This window comes from Oncorhynchus mykiss, chromosome 13 (genome assembly GCF_013265735.2).
Source record: "Oncorhynchus mykiss isolate Arlee chromosome 13, USDA_OmykA_1.1, whole genome shotgun sequence".
In the NCBI taxonomy this organism is placed as follows: domain Eukaryota; kingdom Metazoa; phylum Chordata; class Actinopteri; order Salmoniformes; family Salmonidae; genus Oncorhynchus; species Oncorhynchus mykiss.
In genome coordinates, this window is record NC_048577.1 from 44318737 (window position 1) to 44344003 (window position 25267).

The following is a 25267-nucleotide window of genomic DNA, read 5'->3' on the forward strand; positions in this document are numbered from 1 at the left end:
TAGACCTCCACAAGTCTGGTTCGTCCTTGGGAGCAATTCCTAAACCCCTAAAGGTACCACATTCATCTGTACAAACAATAGTATGCAAGTATAAACACCATGGGACCATGCAGACGTCATACCGCTCAAGAAGGAGACGAGTTCTGTCTCCTAGAGATGAACGTACTTTGGTGCAAAAGTATATATATTTGCCACTGTAAAACGAGTCCTATATTGACATAACCGGAAAGGCCACTCAGCAAGGAAGAAGCCACTGCTCCAAAACCACCATAAAAAAGCCAGACTACGGTTTGCAACTGCACATGGGGACAAAGATCGTACTTTTTGGAGAGATGTCCTCTGGTCTGATGAAACAAAAATACAACTGTTTAGCCGGAATGACCATTATGTTTGGAGAAAAAGGGGGAGGCTTGCAAGCCGAAGAACACCATCCCAACCATGAAGCACGGGGGTGGCAGCATCATGACGTTGGGGTGCTTTGCTGCAGGAGGGACTGGTGCACTTCACAAAATAGATGACATCATGAGGAAAATTATGGAGATATATTGAAGCAACATCTCAAGATGGCGGTCGCAAATGGGTCTATAGTTATAGCTTGGTCGCAAATGGGTCTCCCAAATGGACAATGACCCCAAGCATACTTCCAAAGTTGTAGCAAAATGGCTTAAGGACAACAAAGTCAATGTATTGGAGTGGCCATCACAAAGCCCTGACCTCAATCCTATAGAAAATTTGTGGGCAGAATGGAAAAAGCGTGTGAGAGCAAGGAGGCCTACAAACCCGACTCAGTTACACCAGCTCTGTCAAGAGGAATGGGCCAAAATTCATCCAACTTGTGGAAGGCTATCCAAAACGTTCAACCCAAGTTAAAACAATTTATAGTTAATGCTACCAAATACTAATTGAGTGTATGTAAACCTTTGACCCACTGGGATTGTGATGAAATAAAAGCTGAAATAAATCACTCTGACATTTCACTTTCTTAAAATAAAGTGATCCTTACTGACCTAAGACAGGGAAATTTTATTAGGAATAAATGTCAGGAATTGTGAAAAACTGAGCTTAAATGTATTTGGCTATGGTGCATGTAAACTTCCAACATCATCAACTGTATAATTGATGATTGTAGAACAGTTCATTCTGTTTATAGATGCTTTACTTGTCATTCAGAGAGCCGTGAGGATCCACAGCTGACCATTAAAACAGTTTAACTGGCGGTAGCTAAATAATCACATCTGCCCTGGCAGGCAGTCACACACAGGACTAAATGTACAAAACTATTTTTATTTTCAGAAATCCACAGGCACTTAAACAGATCCACATACACGACCCATATTTTTCCCTGCTTTCAGCTTCACACCATCTTAATACCTTTACTGCTCATTCCCTGGCAATTATAACAGAGAGCAGCATTGATGTTGAACAGCGGGTTAAAAAGGGGCTACAGTACTGTATTAATGGCTTTGGTAAGGACAAAGCAGAGAAAATATTGCAACAATTAAAAAGTAGTTATACATTTTAAACTTGAAGTACTGCATGTATTAAAATAATTGCATAGGTTACATACAAATGTATAAAATACTTCACTAAATAGATCAGTTCCGTGCACACCTTCATATAACACACTCCAAGTAATATTCATAACAAAGCATGTTCATAACATACTGGCTTACAGCTGGTCTGATTACAGTAACATACAGCTATATTCAATAAGAACCACATTTGGTTGCTGGTTTTTGAAAATATACTTAAAAAATAAACAAACTATGATTTCATCCAAACCAAATAACAATGAAAAAAAATAACATCCTTGTAAGCACTCTGCATGCAGCATTAAAATTCCATTTAGGATTTATACGCCTCACTCGACCACAGAGGACGGCAGCGATTGTTTGGACTTCTGGCAACAGATTGGTACAGGATGAGTGACAGCATGAGGTCCTAGGCCAACCTGGTCTTTAAGGCATACTCCACTATATACAATTACACACCAGAGCTTTTGCCCTCCTCCACACCACATGAGAGAGCGCTACTCTGCTGGTTCAGGCTTGTTCTTCTTATTCAGGACTTTGAGGAGGCGGTCAGACATCAGGTAGGGTCTCTCCGCACTGCCATCGTTCCTCTCCAGGTCCTCCACTGAAGAATCAGGGAAAACATCATGAGACAAAAATATGAACATTATTTCAAAAGGAAAATCTTGAACATTGTTACATTTCCAAGCAGGGGCCAGATCAGAACCAACTTGTGATTCATTAGCAAAGCTTCAAAGATTACACCAAGTTAAACAAATGCTTTAAGTCATTTCACATGTCATCCTACAAAACATAATTGGCCTGCTTTTGATAGAATTGGTAAAAAGTTTGCCTTGTCAAACCCAAAATGAAGTTAGTTACCTTAGCTTGTTCCCCATCAACACAATGCAGAAAGAGAATGAGGAGGAAAGACAAATAACAGAAAGACTGGCAGCTTTAATCACTAGCAGACATACTACCAACATGCACAATAGCACGAGAGAGAGAAAGGAGATACTGCATTCAGTTAATGCTCAAAGATCCTAGGAGTCTCCAGGGCAGTGCATCAAACAGACCTTGCTGACAGGCAAACATTTCAAGGCAATAAGGGATCTGATTGCAATTGCTTTACAAAACAAAATGGAGCCGCTTCCCTCACAAGCGGAACTAAGAAATACATTGCAGTATATACAAAACTACATATGGCTTTTATAGATCATTGAAAATATCAACATTTTAATAATGCACTGATAGTATTACTGCTAACGATGGAAGCATTGCAGAGATCTTTTGAATGCATTAACTGTAAACAATGTGATATGTAAGAGGCTCAATACATCAGACCAAAACGGATAGTCAATTAGGCACATTGTTTCCTATGGCCGACAGTGTTTCCCTTCTAGCAACAATGTCAGAACTGCAACATGTTCACTAAAACATCAGTGGAATCCCTAGCATTGTTTATGGTTTGAAACGACTATCCTTTGCCAACTCCAACCATTAAGAGCACATGCATACATACAGTTGAAGTCAGAAGTTTACATACTTAGGTTGGAGTTATTAAAACTTGTTTTTCAACCAATCCACAAATTTCCACAAAGTCCAATCCACAAAGTCAAGGTATAGGAGTGGCCATCACAAAGCCCTGACCTCAATCCTATAGAAAATTTGTGGGCAGAACGGAAAAAGCGTATGCGAGCAAGGAGGCCTACAAACCTGACTCAGTTACACCAGCTCTATCAGGAGGAATGTGCCAAAATTCACCAAACTTATTGTGGGAAGCTTGTGGAAGGCTACCCAAAACGTTTGACCCAAGTTAAACAATTTAAAAGGCAATGCTACCAAAAATCTAATTGAGTGTATGTGAACTTTAACCCACTGGGAATGTGATGAAAGAAATACAAGCTGAAATCCTTCTCCACTATTATTCTGACATTTCACATTCTTAAAATAAAGTGGTGATCCTAACTGACCTAAGACATCAAATATTTACTAGGATTAAATGTCAGGAATTGTGAAAAACTGAGTTTAAATATATTTGGCTAAGGTGTATGTAAACTTCCGACTTCAATTGTACACACACACACACATTTCTATAGGGAGAAGGACACTGGTGAAGCAGTTGACTTGTTCAAATTCAGGCCTTGATGTCGATCTACCAATCATGAGTAGCATGCCCATTTCTACAAGACAGATCTGCAGGTGGAGATCTCGTCCACAGTGTCTTTGCTATGACCTAAACGTCCTGGTCTTTCTGCTGCATCGGAGGCTGCTATTGTTTCAGCTGGACGTCTTGGTAGTCTAGCTGATGTGGCGAGGACTGGGTTGGCTCCTCGGTCTCCTCCACAGCCTTGTTCTCCGACAGAATGTCATGGAGCGAAGCTGACATGTAATACGGTCTTGCCAGAGAGCCATCATTTCTCTCCAGGTCTTCACCTATGTGTGTGTGTGTGTGTGTGTGTGTTTTATATGGGGTCAAAGGATGGTTGATTGGAAAACAGGATGATGAAGGTGAAGGGTGGCATTAGTAAGGGAGATGGAAAACAATATGAATTGAGAAGGGAGAGAAAGAGAAAGTCAGTCAAAATTCCCCGCAAAAGCACCCATTCGCATTTTAAATGAATAGATCAACACCCAAACTTCCCCATTGTCTGCAACCAGCAAGTTAACACTAGTCCTAGATAGCTGGGTTAGGATCAATAACTTAGCAATAAAGCATTATGAAGAACACCAGAATATCATCATGCAATTCATCATTAGTGGCAGCCCAACACCATTAGCAGTGAAAGAGGTCATGAAGAAAGAGAGGAAGTCACCGTTTCAGGACAACATGAACTCTAGACACATTGGGACATCTTGACTTCAAAACTTGCCATTTAGTAAAGCTTTGAGATGTAAGAGTTGCCAACACGAGGCAGCCATTTCCTGAGTATACTGTGTACACCATAATCCTTTACCTTCTCACCACTGGTACCTTGTGTTTGTGGGGGAAAGACAATGCGTAAAACAAGAGAGAGGGGGATGGTTCTACTGTTACTCACAGAAGCAGAGGAAGAGTGTGTCCACACACATGGCGTACACGCTGAAGAAGCCGTGGGCAATAAGGTAGGAACCAACCACCACCGTCTGAGGAGAGAAACACACTCCAACCATTACAATACATAACACTGTAGGTTACACTCAGCTACATTTAAATCATAGGTTAAACTACATGTCTTTGTACATAACCCACCAGACCCGGAGCATGGCTATGCTACTCACCAGGATGGGAACCCAGTAGTAGTGGAGGTTGGGCGCTGTGTTCTCAAAGGCCTTCACCCTCCCAGAGAAGAAGAAGAACGCAAAGATTCCTAGGAAACAGGACTGAAGAGTTGTCATCCAATAGCACAACTGGTTGTCAACAGTGAAACGTAATAAAACGAAATACAATCATTAGAAGACTGGCCGTACTGAGAGCGTGTTATTGTTCATCATGTTTCCTATAGAAACAGCCTCACTTACCCACAAGCCCCACGATGAGGAGTTTGCCCAGGAACAACAGAAAGTCTGTCACCTTGTCCAGGACGGCTACCCTGCAAGGTCAAACAGTGATACGTTGTGATGGATCATAGTCCATTTTGTAAAGTTCATTAAGTCAACAAACATTAAGAAACAGCACACTCACTCACCTGATCATGTTCCTCATGAGAAGGAAGAAGGCATCTTTGGCAGACGTGCAGAAGTTCTTGCCATATATCGCCACCTGGAGGCAGCAGACTCAAATTCATAATCAAGCATAAACCAAACATTTTCCCACAGTTAACAGTTAGATGATCCAGGTGACAAAGCTCCTCTGCAATTAATTATATCCAATCTGACATGCATTTAACTGGGTGACATTGGGCACAGCAGGTGCATACAAACAGGTGGTACACGCACCATAATATAGGCATTTCTATTGATGAACTTGATGAATTTCTCCAGGCACCAGAAGCAGCACTTGAGACAGCACAGAAGGAACTTCGTGCACTTATTTTGGGTTCCTTTAGGGGAGAATAACACACAGTAGGGCAGAACCAATCAGAGCCAACACAAGTCCAAAAAAAACAAAAAAACATTCATACACAACTAGTGTGAAGTATGATGAGGGCAAACAATGACAGCTGTGTTAATAGCAACATACCGTACGTAGTACTGCTAATACAGGATCTATGGCTCACCTTGGAGCTTGTGGTCGATGTACTCCAGCAGAACCCTGATGATCTGGATGATGGAGAGGATGAGAGAGCCAAACGCCAGGGAACCTGTGTGATACCTGAGCAGGGGAGTGATGAGATGTCACTAACCAACCTTGAATGTTGTCAAGATACCCACATATGCAACAAAGCATCATGTACATATCTGAACACCCAACTTGGTTAGGAACAGGAACGTAAACAGTCACACACACCTGAGTGATCTGCCAAGGGATGAGAAGATGGGGAAGGCAGGCATGTCGTCAGGCTTGACGAAGGCCCAGTAGTAGGAGGCAAAGGCCCCAGCCAGGGTCATCTGACCCAGCGCTGTCACAAAGTTGGCACACCAGAAGAACAGGAAGACGTTGTAGAACTGCAGGCCGATCAGGTACTTGTGGTAGACCGTCTCTCCACCGTAGAAGGCAAACAGACACTTGGAGTCTGGGCACTCCGCCTTCATACTGGATGTGCTGAAGTTCTGGAGGAGACCGGTAGAGAAGAATCAACAGTGGACATTTTACCCATTGTATACACTTTTATCATGGGATGTGAGCCGATGGTTCAATGTATCCCCAATTAAGATTAGGCTGTTCGATGGTGATATACTGCATGGGCTAACGGAAAAGCAGGACTCACAGCTGGCTCGCAGATTTTCCTGGAGTGATCACAGGCCGTCTCATTGAACACCTTATAGATGGGCTGATTGGAGGTGGACAGGAACCTGGCCAGAGGCTGTCAAGGTCTAGAACATGACCCAGAGAACTACACATCCCAGCAAATACACATCAATCATTCAGAAGAGCATGTTGAGTTACTCAAGCCTATGAGTCATTTTTCTCCAAACATGAAGGATACACAGCGGTGACAGCCCAGTAGGCGATGACAATGGATAGCAGGGCAAAGGTGAACAAGGGGTAAAACAGGGCTGACATCACATACCCAATGGCCCTGTAAACAAAACATCACAGTTTAGCACTAGAAAGGTCTTATCCGCCATCTATGTATTACAATCACCTTTAAAGACAATTGATCTAGCATTCAATAATCCTTTTCCCATCCAATCTCATTATAAATGGCTGTAAGTGCAGAGAGCACTCCCGTTTCCTGACCTGCTGGCTTCTTTGATGAGAGCGATAGCGATGAGGATTCTATTCCTGAGGAAGATGAGCAGCAAAATGATGACGACCTCAACAATGGCCAGAATAATAACTAAGAGAATGGGAGAGAGAGAAAAGGCATAAAAACAAAATGGAGAATTCAGTCACAACCATTTATACAGGAATCCTAGTTGTCCTTAGTATCAGTTTATGCTTGCGATAACACTGCAATATATCTAAGGGTTTCTAAAAGTTACCTGGCTAACATTGATCCTGCTTCGTGATATACAGTAGAACTAATGTATTGGCCCAGGTGTATACCTCCTGAGCCACACTAGCTGTAAGGTTGAGAGGAGGTTAGTGGGGAGACTTACTGAAGGCCAGCCAGGTCTGTCTGATATGCAGGTACACAGAGAAGTCTGTCTGGAAGCCCAGGTCCTTTAGAGTGACATTAGAGCCTGCCTCTGACTTCAGGCTAACATACTCCATGGAGCAGTGGAAGATGCCTGTGGTGCAATACAGAGCATGGCCACAATACAGAGCATGGCCACAAGAGGGACGTACAGCATTTAGATAGAGATTAGGGAAAGGGACACAGGATATTACTTTGTTGATTATAGAGAGTTTATATAGAGATATGAACATTAAGAAACAACTCAAAATGGGACTTCTGTTGAACTGGTTTTTACCGTATCCAATGACCAGAATCACCATGACGATCATGACCCACACCATGATCCCGGCCAGGAAGCGCAGGAGGATGATGAAAAGGAGACTGATGAGCATGGCAATCACCAACCCTCTGAACCCCGACACAAAGACAAACTTGAGTGGCTACGTAACTGACTCTTTGCTGATCAAGTGCTTTGGAATTCAGTGTGAATGCATTACTGCACAATAGTGTCAAAGGGAAGATGCTGACTTACATTAGGATCCAGTACCAGGACTGGGTGTAATCCTCAAAGATCTTCATGGCCACTTGTCGAGCCTCAATGACCACTGTGGCATTCCTATAGGAGAAAATACAGTGACCAATGCTGATTGTAGATGTAGCACTAGCAACCATCACAGGAAAACATCATGCAAATTCTGTTTCTGTGGACTCACTTGACCCCCGCCACCAGATCTTTGGCATCTCTAATGTTCCCCTCCCCGTCATCAAACTTAGAGTTATTTCCCACTGTGATCTCCCCTCCCTTCTTCTGGTCCAGGGCAGGGAAGCACCTGCGGGTGACTGGAGGAAGAGGAAGGGGGGTGAAGGAGAAGACACAACAATAAGGGAGAGCAGCTAAAATAATGTCTTTCACTTTTTTCAAATTCCGGAATTGTGGAGGATGGGCTGGCCAGATGGAGTGTTGGGGAGTTCGACTCAGAGGAATGGAAGAAGGGCAGGTAGACAGGATAGGGGAGCAAAAGAGACTAGAGCCGTACTTACAGGGTTTACTTGGAGTCAGCATGGCAGGACACAGGCCAGAACTCAGGATCTGTGTTACAGTCTAAAACACACATGAACAACCAGCACTTAGTATCTTAACCATTGGTGCGGCAATGTATATTCAAAGTTTGAATGGTTCACACTAAACTGCCACTGGGCACACACACTATTGTTGTAGAACAAAACACTGTCACATTCTATACCAAGGAATCTTGACATTGTTGATTTTGGAAAACTACTACGCCACCTATCTCAGATTCCTCTTCACATGCTACTCACCAGCCCCTCTAGACCCTCCTTGCAGAAGTTCTTATAATACTTAAAGTCCTCTTTATTGGTGTAGGCCTTCAGGAGCGTCATGAACTTATCAGGGCATTTCTCCACACACATCTGATGGCAAAAGAAATGTTACCATGAGACAAGATAATACAAGTGCATAGGCATGCATAAATAACATGGTGTTCAAGAACGTATCAACTGAAAACAAAGGTTCAGGTCACCTGTGTGGTTGGGCACTGAAACTCCAGCAGCACCATGGGACTGGCACACTTCATGATGTTGAAGTAGAACAGCAGGGGCTTCGTCCTACAATAAACACACACAACCAGTTGTTCAGAGAACAAGAGCAGGTTTAAAGAGAGTGAATGCCCAGGGGGGGGGAATGATGGAGACAATCAACACATGTGAGTGTTAGTGATTGTCCGTTACGTATTCCACCGTGTATGAATGGTGAGGGCAGAACTTACTCCAGAGGTGTGCCTGCCTGCCCACAGAACTGTCCTCTGCTGTCTGTGGGATAGATCACCTTCCTGGGGTCTCCCTGGGACCAGGCTAGGGGAGAAGGGAACCATCAACAACAAAGAAACAATCAAATACCAGGCATCTTTAACACACAGACATGCTTTGGGTGAGCAGCACTCAGAGACATACCTAAGGGCATGACTCTGGGTATACCCAAGTCCTTAATATGGGGTAGGTTGAGCTTGTTCGTGCCTATAGGACACATTTACTTACCCAGAATTCCCACTGCAACATAGCCCAGTATGCAAATAATGAAGAGGATGCAGCATACAATGTCAGTGCAGCCCCTAGAGTAAAGAGAGGGGGAGACATGGAAACGTTATGGGACCAATAGTTTTTAGATGCAAATTATGTGCCGTCCTGACTACAGTGTGGATGAACTGGCAATCCTCTCACCTGTTATAGATGGGGCCTTTGAAGGTGGGGTCATACTTTCTTGGTTCACCTAGATGGAAAGAATGCAAGTATTGAAAAATACAGTAGGAATACCATTTCAGATGGTAAATGGCTTGCAGCGTAGAAGTTAAATGAAAGTGTACACACTGCAGGGCTGTCAGAAGACATTTCATAACCAAGAAGCACTTTGACACTGTTCCATGTGGGGGCGTCTGCCTCCTAGTTATACATTTCATGGGGTAAACAAAGTGGATTGCCCACGCGTTGACATTCTGCTCCCTTTACTGTTGGTCAGATTACTTTTCCCTCAGGGTAGACACACCTGGCAACCCAACAAATTCCTCTACAGTGACTAAGCAACCTTAACTTGAGAACCTGCAGTACCACAACACAGTCACCAGAGGTCAGCCACTCTACTGTGTGAGCACAACCTATTCATCAAATCACTTTTTTTGTGCTTACTTGGGGTCTTTTCCCAACAATGCAGAGTTAAGATAAAATATAAAAATGGGGGAACGAATAATACACAGTGAATACTGAATAACAATAACGAGTAAAAAGTAACATGGTTATATACAGGGAGTACCACAGTTGATGTGCAGGGGTACGAGGTAATTGAGGTAGCCATCTACATCACAGGTGGTTGGTGACACCTTAATTGGGGAGGATGGGCTGGAGCGGAATGGTATCAAATACATCAAACATGGTTTCCATGCGTTTGATGCCATTCATTTGCTCCATTCAGTCATTATTATGAAACGTCCTCCCCTCAGCAGCCTCCTGTGATCTACATATAGGTAGGGGTAAAGTGACCAAGCAACAGGATACATAAGACAGTAGCAGCAGCGTATGTGGGGAATGAATGCATGTGATGTCTCCTTCAGCCGATGCTGAAAAATGTTGATTCATGCCACGAAAAGGTTAAAAAAAAAGTTTCTGTTCTTGTTAATGTTTCGTGATTTTCTCAACTTGATAACATCCCCCAAATTAAACTTGGCTATAAACCAGTGCACAATATTCTCTCCCTTTCACACATGCACACCCAATACAATGTGTAACCTGGATCTGAACCCTGGAGTTCCCACAGGGTGAGGAGGAGCACAGAGACGACACACTCCACATCTGCCATCAGCCCACATCAATCAAAGTTACCTACAGTTACTGTACAAGGAGGGAATGGATATGTCATGAGCAAAACTACATTCACTCAATGCCAGTTCTAAATCCTCAGACGACCAAAAGGAGGCATTAACGTCAACGACATTTAGGACTAGATGAGAAAAGGTACGGTTATAACGATCAGTCAAAAGTGCTCAAGTTGAGCCATACTGAATCTAAACTTCCCAGAACATCAATAATCACAGTCTTAAGGTGGATGAACCACTGGGTCTAGACCAGATACTATAGAGTATGACGTTCAGCATGGCGGCCATTAATAATGCAGAGCAGTGGTCAGGGTGCTGTTGCAGCATGCATTATAGTGGGCCTGCTCCCAGAGAACATCCTTCCACAAGCACAGAGACACAGAGTCTGGATGTTAAAGTGTTACATGGGCATAATCAGCCTGAGATGCCCTTCAAAGACATGGTGGAAACAGCCTGCAAAGGGAGTGTAGACTGGAGTGCAAAGTGCGGAAACATTTTGCCCAAAACAACAATGGCTGACGCATTTATATTTCAGGGCTGAAAACAAAATGTTTCCTGCCAATTTTTCAATCCTTATATACACACACAATGCAGCAGCATTTGATAAAAGAGAGAAAACATTGATACACACGCACTTGCATTTATCCACACACATGTATAAATCAGCAGGTTTAACCCACACCCATTCTCAGACATGTTTTCATAATGCCAATACTAGAGGTGTAGTTTCACCCAGTGCCGCTCTTCTCTAGAGACAAATTACACCACCCTTTAACAAGCTCCAACTGATAGATTGATTAAAACATTCAAGCAGTGAGAAAAGCTCTATCCCACGTCAAGAACTTAAGCTACAACCAAACCAACCATCATAAAGACACAAACAGCTTTTCACAAGATTAAAAAAAGGTAAAACCACATTGGAGCAATTAGAAGAAACTAAAACCAAGTTGACGCAATTAGAAGTTACCATTCTTTCCGTAATAGGGTTGCTCCTCAGGCATCTTTAAATTCCTTTCTGGTTGTCAACTTATAAAGGACCAGAACACTCTCCCTCTTTTTCTTCAGCCCTTTTTTGCTTCACTTCCTTTTCCTGCCAACTGGTGTGTTTAAGAACGTGAGAGAGACAGGTATTGTGGGAAGAAACTTGTCCAACCTGTCTGCAACAGCTCTGAGCACACCCCTGTTCCTCAGAGTCCACCCACTGTCCCTCCCCCCAACAGCTGCCTAGCTCAAATCTCTAGTCCACCTGTACCTTTCTCTTCCCCTTTTTCCTCCACACAGAGCTCTTTTTGTCTGTGTTTCTCACACTCTCTGCCTTTGTTCCTGGCTTTCTCTACCTCTTTCACACTCTCTCTCTCTCCCCAGAGTTTGGTCAGGTAGCTCACCTACAGGGAAGGGTGGGAGCACAAACGAGGCAAAATGGGTGGAGACAATTCCTTGTTTTTCCACTACACTGACTCTCCCCTCCCCCTCTGTGAAAAAGCTGCTGGATATCTTTGTGGATCCCAAGCAAACTATACAGGAGTGATTAAACGCAGGTGTTTGGGGGAAAAACAAAAAGCTGTTGCACTGGAGACTGATGAGACTCCGGTGGGTTGGTTATAATACTGGATAGATGAACGCTTTAATCAAGATCTCCAGCCCTGAAGCTATTTAGACTGTCAAATGAACACAAAGCTATATTTTGATACCTTATTTAACTTCTAGAGCTATCTTAAATGGCAATTCTGATATTTCTCCACTAATTGGCCTTTTGACAAATCAGATCAGCTCTCAAAAAGATCTGGGCCCATTGTTGGTTCTAACAATAAACTCAGCCTTAAGATGCTATTGGGAAAACGGGCCCTGATGTGAAAGATCTGATGTGGTTGGTCAAAAGACCAAGTTGTGGAAAAAATATCAGAATTGGGCTGCCTGTGGAAACGCAGCCTTATTTACTTATTTCTAACCGTCACTTCTTCTACGTTTGAATAATTATTGTCACACCAGGGCTGCGTTTAGTATGTTTTTATGTTCTGCAACATTCAACTGAACGTTAACAGCGATGTACTGAACGGCCAGGTGAAAAGGGGGGTTGGATTGTCGTTTGGGGAAAGCTGTATCATGGCCTCTGACCTTTAAATACGTTACTCATTGCATCAAGGCACGACTCGCCACACCCACCAAACCGGAGCAAATGTACCTCAAAGTCCGTTCAAAAACGTACAAGCGTCAGTACAAACCGTTTCTGCAACGTAGCAAACGTTCAAGCAAACTGAGCGCACCTCTGCCCAATGGATTATTCACAAATTGCATTCAATTCAAAGCTGCTCATTAGGAAGTTCATTATAGCCAAAGATTGTCTATTATATTGACAAGATAGACATGTGACTGCTCTGACAATGGAAATATATATCCTCCAACATGGAAGGCAAGCAGGAGGGACCATTATAGCCAATGAGAGGGAGATAAATTTGTGAACAACGGGCCATAGAGATAGATAGAGGACTCATCTTTGTATCTGTGCCATTATATTGTCTGTGACAGCATGGCATCTCAATTTTAAGGTAGTACATTTTCTTCTTCTTCATTGGCTGATTGCTTCCAACTCATAGGAATCCCCACCCAGTTTACTACTTTAAAAATGGTGGAAGTCCTCAATGGCTAAATCAATCAGGGCTTGACATTCACTTTTTTAGCCAAGTAGGACAGATTTTTTTAATTGTCCGAAAGCTCAAGTCACTTGTACCGCCCCTCCAAAAAAGCCAAAAAATATGGCAAATGATTTTGTATTATGCAAGTAACTACTTCACAAAATAACATGAATTATTATCACTGGTATTGACAATGGGAGGTTGCTGGTCTGTTCCCATGTATTATACAGTATCTCCTGCTGTTGTGGCCTTGAGCAAGGCACTTAACCCCTACAAAGTAAAATACGCACCAGAGTCAGCTTATCAAGGTCCTATTGAGCAGTTGATTTTTTGCAATGTGCTATGTTCAAGCAAGGCTGGAGCAAAAGCCTGCACACCAAATAGCACTCCTGGAATCTCCTGGAGCATGATTGGCCACCCTGCAACATCACAATTACAACCAAATACTTTTTATGGTCTTTATAAAATAATTCCCTTATTCAATGAACCAGGGATCAAATGGTTAAGGTGGTTGAGGTAGCTAACTAAGATGTTTATCTATTTATAAGGTTCAAATATTCAGTGTTGACAGCATAAGAGTTACTTGTCAATTAGCCTAGTCTAGGAATATTCTTGTAACTTTGTCAGAATTACATGGCCAGTGAATAGATTTTGAGCGTGTGAGAGACGGTTTTTACAACCGGAGTTTGCAGCATTGGTTTCATCAACTGTGCACCCGTATCAACTGCATGTCAGGCCATGAATATCAACAAATGTACATTTCAAAAACGCATCTCGCGACTGCAAGATGTAAAGGCCTGTCAATGCAGGCCTAGAATATTATACTCAGATGCGCTCTGCTGAGATTGGGAGGACAGTGTGCAACACATTGCATCCGGAGGACACTAATCCAATTCTGATCGGAGTAACCTAATGTTTGTAATTGTGATTTTTGCGTGACTGTTTTTTACTTGTCCATCTGGACAGCTTAAATCTATATTCTTCTTGTCCGACAATTGTTTTACTTGTCCCGGGCAAGCGGACAAGTATTAATGTCGAGCCCTGTCCATGATGAGTCCTCGATCTATCTCTATGATCTATCTCTACAATGCAGATATAAAGTTGTTTTTTTTCTTCCAAAGTTGCTGAAATGCCATGTGTGTCCACTTAAATCAGTGCATTCGTAACAGCCCAACCATTATGAAACTTATATTCGATCAAATAAGCCTCATATAGAAAATTAGCAATTACATTTGGCCACACTTTATTTGGATAGAGCATCTACAGATGGACTATCAAAATAGTCTAACCTTACATTTTTTTTTATACCAAATTCACTTCCCCTATTCCTCTCTGTTATATCCAGGTGTGTCCTCTCAGAGCCATTGCATGTCATATTCATAGGTGTTTTCTACCCTCTTGTGGGAACATGACTGTATTACATTGGGTGGATATTCACATATCCATAACCACATCCTTTTGTGCCATTTCCTCTGCTTTCACTGGGTTTGCACGCTAGCGGGATATTAGACTACTTTTTATTAAAACACATTTAGCAGTGAGCAATGAAAAGCAATCTCTATAACAATTCAATTTAGATTGCCTTTGTCTGAACCCAACTGGATGCTGTGTTTGCTGATGATAAAGACAGGTTATGGGGAAATTGAGTATGTTTCATGATGAGCTGTGTTTGGAAAATGGGTATTGATGAGAAGCTTCTGTTGGAATCTCTCCATACTCTTTCCAGTCAGTGTAGTCACTTGTTTTGGCCAATGGGATAGTCTGTCATTCTGGTAATGGCCAATTTCCCTTCATTACAAGTTAATGAGAGAAAGCAAAGGCTCCCTCTATCTTCATTTTCTGTAAAACCTTACTGGCTCATTATTACATGCACAGTAACAGACTGTTACAAACTACCAGCACAAAATAGTCTCAACATCTCGATGGGCTATGCACAGGGAGCATATTTCACCCTGCAAGAGTTGGATCTCCACTGAATACATAATATGGGTATGACATAAATTCCCACATGTCAGTGTCACATTTTCTCTATGGCTTGAGAAAAGGTATTTAAAAAAGCTACAGCACATTAGGAACAACGTGGTATTCTGTTGGGGAAGCATGGTGAGTGGGAGTGTGCTGTCAGGGCCTGCCAGCTTTAATCCATTAATGCATCCTCAGCTTCACTACATTGTCACGGCCGTCGAATGAAGTAGACCAAAGCGCAGCGGGGTGAGTGTACGTAATCCTTTTGTTCTCAAAACACTTGAACAAAATAACAAAGCACAAACGAACAGTTCTGTCAGGTACAGAAACCGAAAATAACTACCCACAAACACAGGTGGGAAAAAAGCTGCATAAGTATGATTCTCCATCAGAGACAACGATAGACAGTTGCCTCTGATTGAGAACCACACCTGGCCAAACACAAAGAAATAGACAACATAGAAATAAAGAAACTAGAATGCCCACCCTAGTCACACCCTGGCCTAACCAAAATAGAGAATAAAAGCCTCTCTATGGCCAGGGCGTGACATACATTCACTATCAGGACAAATGTTATTTGCTACATCGGTTGTTTATTAGGGTACACTACTGTGGCTAGATGTTTCCCAAGAATCTGCACAAAGAAATAGATATACAGTGGGGCAAAAAAGTATTTAGTCTGCCACCAATTGTGCAAGTTCTCCCACTTAAAAATATGAGAGAGGCCTGTAATTTTCATCATAGGTACACTTCAACTATGACAGACAAAATGAGAAGAAAAATCCAGAAAATCACATTGTAGGATTTTTTATGAATTTATTTGCAAATTAGGGTGGAAAATAAGTATTTAAGTGGGAGAACTTGCACAATTGGTGGCTGACTAAATACTTTTTTGCCCCACTGTACCACTGTTTCTCTTGTGGACAGAGAGCTCAGTGTATAGTGTACTACACAAGGCAGTTTTGCTTCTGGTTGTCTTGACCTTCTGGTTGTCTTGACCTTCTGGTTTTCTTGACCTTGCTTTGGAAATGTTCTATTGTTTCCTGAGTCGAGTTTCCCCTCAATATTATCCTTCCTCCCTAGCCTCTCAATAGTGAAAATGACCATAAATAAGGTCAAACTTCCAATAAATGTTTTATCTGTCCACCATGCCTGTATTTATACCCATACCGATATCTACAGTGCTCTATGTACAGAATATATTGTGACTGTCATGCTGAATATGTGTATGCACATATCTGGAGAGAACATAAATAATGTATTTTGTTTGGGACTGGTGAACAGCAATGCACATAAACAGTATGCACTCATCCAATGTGCACTTCTCCTGAGTCAACTATTGTACAGAGCATTCGGAAAGTATTCAGACCCCTTCACTTTTTCAACATTTTGTTACGTTACAGCCTTATTCTAAAAGTGAAGCTGTAACCTATAACAAACCTCGTTCACTCTCCTCAGTACTTTAAATGTCCCCACAAACCACGGACCTAGCTTCCGGCAGAGCAGGCAGAGGGGCAGGTTCCGTGTCGAAAGGCAGACCCAGTCCCCCAGTGCGAACACTGGGGCCTCACTGCGGTGACGGTCTGCGCTGGCTTTCTGGTGCAGCACGGCCTGCTGGAGGTGAACATGGGCGACGTCCGACCCAACCAAACAGTGCACCGTCCGACCGATCCCAGGATGACCAGAGGAGGGTGACGTGTGGGCCCAATAGATCAACCAGTCACGGACAGCAGACGGAATGTACAGATGTCCAGCGGGACACTGGAGGGGAGCGGGCTCTGCACGTAATGCCTGCTCAATGTCCACGTCCAGGTCCCACACTACCGGCGCCACCAGGCAGGATGCCTGGAGTATGGGAGTGGGATCCATGGGCCGCTCCTCTGTGTCATACAGTCGGGACAGTGCGTCTGCTTTCACATTTTGGAAAACTGGTCTGTAGGAAAGGGGTGAAAAAACGGGTGAAAAAACATGGCCCACCTTGCCTGGCGAGGGTTCAGTCTCCTCGCTGCCCGGATGTACTCCAGATTGCGGTGGTCAGTCCAGATGAGAAAAGGGTGTTTAGCCCCTTCAAGCCAATGTCTCACGCCTTCAGAGCCTTGACGACAGCCAACAGCTCCTGGTCCCCCACGTCATAGTTTCGCTCCGCCGGGCTGAGCTTCTTCGAGAAGAAAGGCACGGGGGCAGAGCTTCGGTGCCATACCCGAGTGCTGAGAGAGCACGGCTCCTATCCCAGCCTCGGAAGCGTCCACCTTCACAATGAACGCCAAATGGGCCAGCACGGGAGCCGAGGTAAGCAGAGCCCTCAGGTGACCAAAAGCCCTGTCCGCCTCAGCCGAAAACTACAAACGTACCGGGCCCCCCTTCAGCAGTGAGGTAACGGGAGCCGCTACCTGACCAAAACCCCAGATAAACCTCCGGTAGTAATTGGCAAACCCAAGGAACCGCTGCACTTCCGTTTCCATGGTGGGAGTCGGCCAATTACGCAGGGCTGAAATGCGGTCACTCTCCATCTCCACACATGAGGTGGAAATGCGGTACCCTAGGAAGCAGACAGACTGCTGAAAGAACAGGCATTTCTCAGCCTTGACGTACAGGTCATGCTCCAACAGTCGACCAAGTACCCTGTGCACCAGGGACACATGGTCAGCGCATGTAGCGGTGTAGATCAGAATGTCCTCAATATACACCACTACACCCTGCCCGTGCAGGTCCCTGAAAATCTTGTCTACAAAGGCTTGGAAGACTGATGGAGCATTCATCAACCCGTATGGCATGACGAGGTACTCATAATTCCCTGAGGTCGTACTGAACGCCGTCTTCCACTCGTCTCCCTCCCGGATACGCATCAGGTTGTAAGCACTCCTGAGATCTAGTTTGGTGAAGAAGCATGCCCCGTGCATTGACTCAATTGCTGTGGCTATGAGAGGTAGCATGTAACTGTACCTCACAGTGATCTGGTTTAGACCTCGATAGTCAATACACGGGCACAGACCTCCCTCCTTCTTCTTCACAAAAAAGAAACTTGAGGAGGCGGGTGAAGTGGAGGCGCGAATGTACCCCTGACGCAGGGATTCGGAGACATGTGTTTCCATAGCCGCCGTCTCCGCCTGGGAGAGGGGATACACGTGACTGCTGGGAAGTGCAGCATCTACCAGGAGATTTATCGCACAATCGCCCCGTCGATGGGGTGGTAATTGAGTCGCCTTCTTTTTGGAGAAGGCGAGAGCCAAATCGGCATATTCAGGGGGAATGCGCACAGTGGAGACCTGGTCTGGACGGAAGGCCCCGTGAGAGCCCTCCGTTGCCAAGAAACAGTGGGGTCATAACAAGCTAACCAGGGAGGCCTAGCACCACGGGAAACGCAGGAGAGTCAATGAGGAAGAGACTAATTCTCTCCTTGTGACCCCCTTGCGTCACCATACCCAGAGGAGCGGTGGCCTCCCTAATCAACCCTGACCCTAATGGTCGACTGTCTAAGGCGTGAACGGGGAAGGGCACAGCCACGGGAACAATGGGGATCCCTAAACTAAGGGCGAACGACGAGCGCCTTATGCTGGGAATGCGGGGAAAACTCAGGGAAAGAAACATACAAAAACATGTGTGCAACAGAGGGCTCTGGGTGAGAATGGTGCCAGCTCACCTGGGATGACGCCAGAGTGCCCTGCCTGCTGCCTCGATCCCCAGAGGACCCAACCCGGCACCGACCGGCAGTGTGACCTCTGCGGCCACAGATGGTGCACGAGTCGGAACCTCCTCCAGTCTCCCTACGCACCTCCCAGCTCCATGGGTACCGGAGCAGCAGTGCTGGGGGATGGAACCGATAGAACCCGATCTGGACGTCCGTGGGTGGCCAGCAGGTTATCCAGCTGAATGGACAGGTCCACCAGCTGGTCGAAAGTGAGGGTAGTGTCCAAGCAAGCCAACTCCCGACGGATGTCCTCCGCAAAACTGCAGCGATAGTGGTCGATCAGGGCCCTATCGTTCCATCCTGCGCCTGCGGCCAGGGTCCGAAAATCGATGGCGAACTCCTTGGCGCTCCTCGTCCCCTGCCTCAGATGGAAGAGACGTTCACCCGCCGCTCTACCCTCGGGTGGGTGGTCGAAGACTGGTCCAGCGCCGCATCTCCTTCTCCCCACACAGCGTTGGCCCACTCCAAGGCTTTCCCAGAGAGGCATGAGACGAGGTCAGACACCTTCTCACGACCTGAAGGAGCCGGTGGACGGTTGCCAGGTAGAGGTCGAGCTGTAACAGAAAACCCTGGCAGCGTGCAGCCGTCCCGTCATACTCCCTGGGAAGGGCGAGACGAATCCCACTGGGACCGGGTGAAGGGGGGGGTGAGTAGTGGAGACCCTGGTTGTGCTGGTGAAGGCGCTGGAGGAACTCCCTGCCTCTCCCAGCGGTCCATAGTTTGGACAACGTGGTCCATGGTGGCGCATCATCGCATGCTCCCGGATGCACTCCTCCACCCCTATTCCAGGGGCACTTGCTCCTACTGACTCCATATAGTTGGTGTGGGATTCTGTAAGGGGTGTGTAACCGGTGGCAGAGAAGTCAGACGCAGGAGCGCAGAACTTGGTAATAGCCGGAGCATTTTAATAGCAAAACCAACGGCATAAAAATAACAAAATATTGGGTACAAAAACTTGTCGCGCACCAATCAACACATGCACAAGCACTTACAATAAACAATCCCACACAAAGACATGAGGGGAACAGAGGGTTAAATACACAACAAGTGATTGAGGGAATTGAAACCAGGTGTGAGGAAAAACAAGACAAAACGCATGGAAAATGAAAAGTGGATCGATGATGACTAGAAGACCAGCGACGCCGAGCGCCGCCCGAACAAGGAGAGGACCCGACTTCGGCGGAAGTCGTGACAAGATGTGACAGACCAGACAGGCTGTGGGAGGGCAGCCAAGTCCAACAGCGATGACTACCAGTCATGAAGAGGAAGGGTATACCACACAAATAGACCGGGGTTCCTAATGATAACAGCGAGGGTGGTCCTATAACTCAACATCACTATTACAGGAATTGGCCTCTGCTTCTTCTCTTCTCCTCAGGCCCCATGACCATAATAACTATCCCTAATAACATCAAACACTCAGGTTGTCTGCTGTCTGAATGGAAACAAAACTTAACTTTTGTTGGGTTAATAAGTCACATGAGTATGTTTGGACCAGACTGTGAACAAGCAGATTAAACAATAATAATTGGGGCTAGTTGGGAACACTTTTCGCCTTCCCTAGAGGAATGCCACTGGGCACAGACATCAATTCAACATCCATTCCACGTTGATTCAATGTAATTTCATTTAAATGTTGTGGAAACAACATTGATTCAACCAGTGTGCCCAGTGGGATGCCTGTTTATTCAATACAGTTGTTGAGTAAAGTGACAATGTGGGAAGTGATAACACGATGACAGCTGTTGTAATAGAAAACAGCTGGATTGGACTTCAAATGTAAATGTTCATGAATAGCACAACACTTCACTATTGCTACACTCTTAGAAAGAAAGGTGTTATCTAGAACCTAAAAGGGTTATTTGTCTGTCCCCATACGGGAACCCTTTGAAGAATCCTTTTTAGTCCTAGGTAGAACCATTTTGGTTCCAGCCAGAACCTATTTGAGTTCCATGAAGAACCCTTTACACAGATTGTTCTACATGGAACCCAAAAGAGTTCTACCTGGAATCAAAAAGGTTCTACCTGAAAACAGAAAAGGTTCTCCTATGGGGACAGCCAAAGAACCCTTTTGGAACCATTTTTTCTAAGTGTAACTAGACCTTGCCAGAGCTTGAAATAAAGATCAGAGAGACTCTGGATCAAATTTCAAACCACTCTCCTAAATATGTCTTATAATTACATATAAACTAAGACTGCACAGGACTGTAGGCTGTCTGATCCTGTCAGTTCCCCTGTTATTGAGGTTTCCTGATATGTGTTGGCCTGAAATTACTCCATGATGTGAAATGGGGATGGTTATGTTAGATCGCAACCTTAACCCCACTGTATTTCTGAGGCAGTCCTGTTATACCATGAAAACCTAAATTACAACCGTATGAATGTATCTACAACATTAGCACATGGGAGAGTCAGGGTCAAAGGAATGTTGAGCAATGCTGGGGGAGATATTGAAAACAATTTCTTCATAAAAACAGATACAATCTTTAACCAAGTGAGGACTGTTCATTTCTGCAAGGTGGTAGCCTGTGTCAAACTCCCCATAGTTACGTTTGTTGTCCTTTGCCTTCTTATGTGAAACCCTGACAGATTTCCATTAAATGCAGAAAGACTTCATACGACCGCAAAACAAACGCACAAGGAACTTACAACGAAGAAGAAAAACGAAGGGCCTCTATAAGTCCTCTGTCTAACAATCATTACACTATTTATAACCACACAAACACATAATACCTGATTATCACTAAATATGCTTCCTACTGGTCAGATTCCAATACATCTGCACATCCATCATTATTTTCATATAAGAGTTATTACACTGAATTTGACAGTAATTTGAGAGTCATTTATGTCACAATATAATGCTAGAGGTCATTAACCCCACAACTTTTCACAGAATGTCTTCAACTTTATTTCCTGCCAAGTCACAGCTTACTATTCCCACAATGCAGTTTGATGCTCAACTGTCTTTTCTTCCCATCAAAATCTTGCTCTGTTGTTGACCTGACTACTTGTTTGTATGAGGGTTATAACACATTCCTAAATCCTGTATAGAGGGAAGAGGCAAACAGTGCTGTATACTAAATATTAGCCTATACTGAGGTTGTAAAATGTATTGTGGTAGGAAGAGTGGGAAAAGTATTGGATAATGAAAGAGAGGATTTTAAATAATAAATGAGTCATCATAAGACAGGCAGAGGGAGGAAAAGGCTGTGTGCGGAGGAAAGAAGAAAAACAGCTTTCATATGGCTGGAGGGGGGAGACAGCTAACAAGTCAACCATTAATCTCGCCTTATCCCTCCTCCATGTTGTTCACGGGGCCCTGCCAACCCCACATAAAACCAAAACACAAACAGTGAAAATGAGAAACTTACTCATTTAAGGGTTTTTCTTTATTTTTACTATTTTCTACATTGTAGAATAATAGTGAAGACATCAAAACAATGAAATAACACATATGGAATCATGTAGTAACCAAAGAAGTGTTCAACAAATAAAATATATTTTATAATTAGATTATTCAAAGTAGCCACCCTTTTCCTTGATGACAGCTTTGCACACTCTTGGCATTCTCTCAACCAGCTTCACATGCTTTTCCAACAGTTTTGAAGGAATTCCCACATATGCTGGTTAAGTGTGCCATGAATTCTAAATAAATCACAGACAGTGTCACCAGCAAAGCATCCAGATTGACTGAAGTAATGATGGACTGTCATTTCTCTTTGCTTATTTGAGTTGTTATTGCCATAATATGGACATGGTTTTTAATCTTCTGTATACCACCCCTACCTTGTCACATCATAACTGATTGGCTCAAACGCATTAAGGAAAGAAATTCCACAAATTAACTTTTAACAAGGCACATCTAATTGAAATGGATTTCAGGTGACTACCTCATGAAGCTGGTTGAGAGAATGCCAAGAGTGTGCAAATTTTGAAGAATCTTATATTCTGATTTGTTTAACACTACTTTGGTTACAAAATGATTCCATATGGGTTATTTCATAGTTTTTATGTCTTCACTATTATTCTACAATGTAGAAAATAGTAAAAATAAAGAAAAACCCTGGAATGAGTAGGTGTGTCCAAACTTTTGAATGGTACTGTATATTTAAAGTCCAAATTACAAGCGTGGAGTCAGACTCTATCATTTTGGTAGAGGTTTGTCTACTTCAGCAGAGATTCTTGCTCATTTTAGGCAGCATAAATTAACTAATGTATTATGAGAACATATCTTCAATAAAAAACATTTCCCTTACATGAACAACAATTGTTTGGATCCGTTAACCTACCAACATCTTTATACTGCAGGGAATAGCAGGGTTTTCCTGACAATAGCTGAAACTATACACACAGTATCTTCTATAAATTCAGACTCAAACCCAACATGAGGCATTTTTTTATTAACTAATCTATATTCGGATGGTGGTCATTTTTCTGTCAGCACAAAACTGGTGAGTCGTTCTCTAGTGTGCCATACCAGGCTGAGGAATGTAGCAACTAAACACGCAAAGCCTGAGCAGGGACACTACAGCTTAACCCTAACAATAGTAAACTACATGTTTACTACTGACTAACTGAAAATGTTAAGAGAATTGAAAGAAACCCACATTCTATTTGAGAATCATATTGTATGATCATTTGAGATAAACTACAGTATTTGCATACAAGTGTGCAATTATTGTATGGAATGTTTATCAGTAATATCATTGTTTGGCACAGGGATGAGACCTGGGCGTGGGAGTGTGAGAGAGGCAACAACAACATAGGCTAATCAAATGCAATGTGTAGACTAGCCCAAAACAGAAGCATAGACCAAGCATAGACTATAACGTATGAAAAGTATGGCTCGAATTGTGAGTCAATTTCCATATTCTCTGAAAATGAGACAGAGAAAAGTTGATTGAGTTAGGCTACGTCAATGGGGTAAATCAAATATGTAATAGCCCAATGCTGAGTTAAATTGTTACATGCAACCAGCACACACCAATACAATGTTGCATTCCACACTCCAGTCTTCTTCATACATGAAAACGAAACTATATGGGGCTGGTCGGCTAGCTATCCCAGGACAGTGAGCGCTGTTAAAGAGCTATGGTAGCCTATATAAACTAAACAAGCTAACAACTTACCATACTTCGGTTTCTCACCCTCCAGTTCCATCATGAATTAGTGAGTCCACTTGTAAACTAAAATTGTAAGACTACATATATCCTCATTTCCAGTCCAAATGGTAGCCTACGGATAAAGTTACTGCGCTGAAGTCCACTCCAAATCTGAATCAAACTCAAAACATTTAGCGAGACGTTCCTTCTTTAAAAAGTTGACCAGTGAATGCCAACAAAACTTTGAATGACGGGCAAATAGACGAATCACTGGACGTGGGTGTGAGCACGATGACACTGCTATTATAACGGTACGTCAATGTGACCATATAACATGCAGACAGTATAGCCTATCTATTCATCTTCTTATGCAGAGCACAGGAACATATTTTTTTATACAGTGTGTCAGGAAGAGAAGCTGTAAGATTTCCTAAAATACTACATAATATATGTCAGAACTGGAGTGGAAGAACCACTGTGAAAAGGGAATAGGAGTACGATTCAGGTTAAGCCTGCTTGCTCAGTAATTTGTTTTCTAATTTATCAGATTAATTGAGCTACACAATACATTTGTAAGAACTGTGTTGGACGTGCAGTCAAGTTAAAATATTATTTCCAAAACAAAAAAGAATGCTGGGATTGGTGCCTATATATCCAACTCAGATGACTGGCAAACAATTACATTTTCATTGCACTGGAAGGCATCCCATTGGCACCATATCAACGTGGCTATTGTTCAAAATGTGTGACTGGCCTGATTTTAAAAAAGTTACATAATTCAGCATAACACCAGGTGTTACACCATGTCAGTTTGTTTCTGTCTCAGCATGGCTGGTACCTTGAAGGTCTTACCTAAATGGGCATCTCATTGCAGGAATCCTTAGGGCCTTTCAACAGCACACTGCTTCAGCTAAGTGTCACACAGAATTTAAGTGCTTTTTTTCAATTATGAATTAATTTAATTCTCATTTAGTTATAGACCTTTTTCTAAATGCGGGATGGGGTAGGTTAATGTCTGGAATCAACATCTCTTTGCACACTTAATTAACAACTATCAGAAACAAATCTTCAATGAGCTTTGTAGAGTATTATATCTCCATTATACTCTATCATATTAGTGCATGTTACATTGAGCTCATTACTCAAATGCCAATGTGCTGCACTCTACTGGTAAAGTCAGGGCCCAACATCTTAGAATAATATGAAAATGATCCTCCTTTTAAGTCATAGTCAAGTTAATGTATGCTATGATAAATTACAATCGTTTTTATCAGCTT

At 43.3% G+C, this 25267-nt stretch overlaps 1 protein-coding gene across 3 annotated transcripts; it reads right to left on the reverse strand.

Annotated features, from left to right (window-relative positions):
* Nucleotides 1-1264: 1264 nt before the first annotated feature.
* Nucleotides 1265-24191, reverse strand: LOC110486497 (choline transporter-like protein 2). 3 transcript variants are annotated; one of them, XM_021558129.2, is made up of 22 exons: nt 11567-11987; nt 9455-9503; nt 9272-9345; nt 9004-9088; nt 8758-8842; nt 8537-8647; nt 8258-8318; nt 7930-8056; nt 7749-7832; nt 7512-7624; nt 7197-7328; nt 6835-6934; nt 6581-6673; nt 6362-6446; nt 5941-6203; nt 5711-5805; nt 5430-5533; nt 5180-5253; nt 5013-5083; nt 4773-4861; nt 4553-4637; nt 1265-2136 (listed from the first exon to the last, which is right to left on the reverse strand). In XM_021558129.2, exons 1-22 carry the CDS (start codon nt 11598-11600, stop codon nt 2030-2032), a joined length of 2121 nt encoding a protein of 706 aa, XP_021413804.2. In that variant the 5' UTR covers nt 11601-11987; the 3' UTR covers nt 1265-2029. The 3 variants fall into 3 exon arrangements, with proteins under 3 accessions (XP_021413804.2, XP_021413801.2, XP_021413802.2); XM_021558126.2 differs by lacking the exons at nt 1265-2136; nt 11567-11987 and adding exons at nt 2449-3947; nt 24018-24191; XM_021558127.2 differs by lacking the exon at nt 1265-2136 and adding an exon at nt 2449-3947 and having other exon boundaries at nt 11567-11996.
* Nucleotides 24192-25267: the final 1076 nt, after the last annotated feature.

Coding starts and splice junctions, on each gene's coding strand:
- LOC110486497 (XM_021558126.2), bottom strand. CDS start 24,051: ATGATGGAACTGGAGGGTGAGAAACCGAAGTATG. Junction 9,089..9,271: donor TGTTGCAGTGGGAATTCTGG/GTAAGTAAATGT, acceptor CTTCTCCCCTAG/CCTGGTCCCAGGGAGACCCC. Junction 6,935..7,196: donor ACAGACCTGGCTGGCCTTCA/GTAAGTCTCCCC, acceptor CCATTCTCTTAG/TTATTATTCTGGCCATTGTT.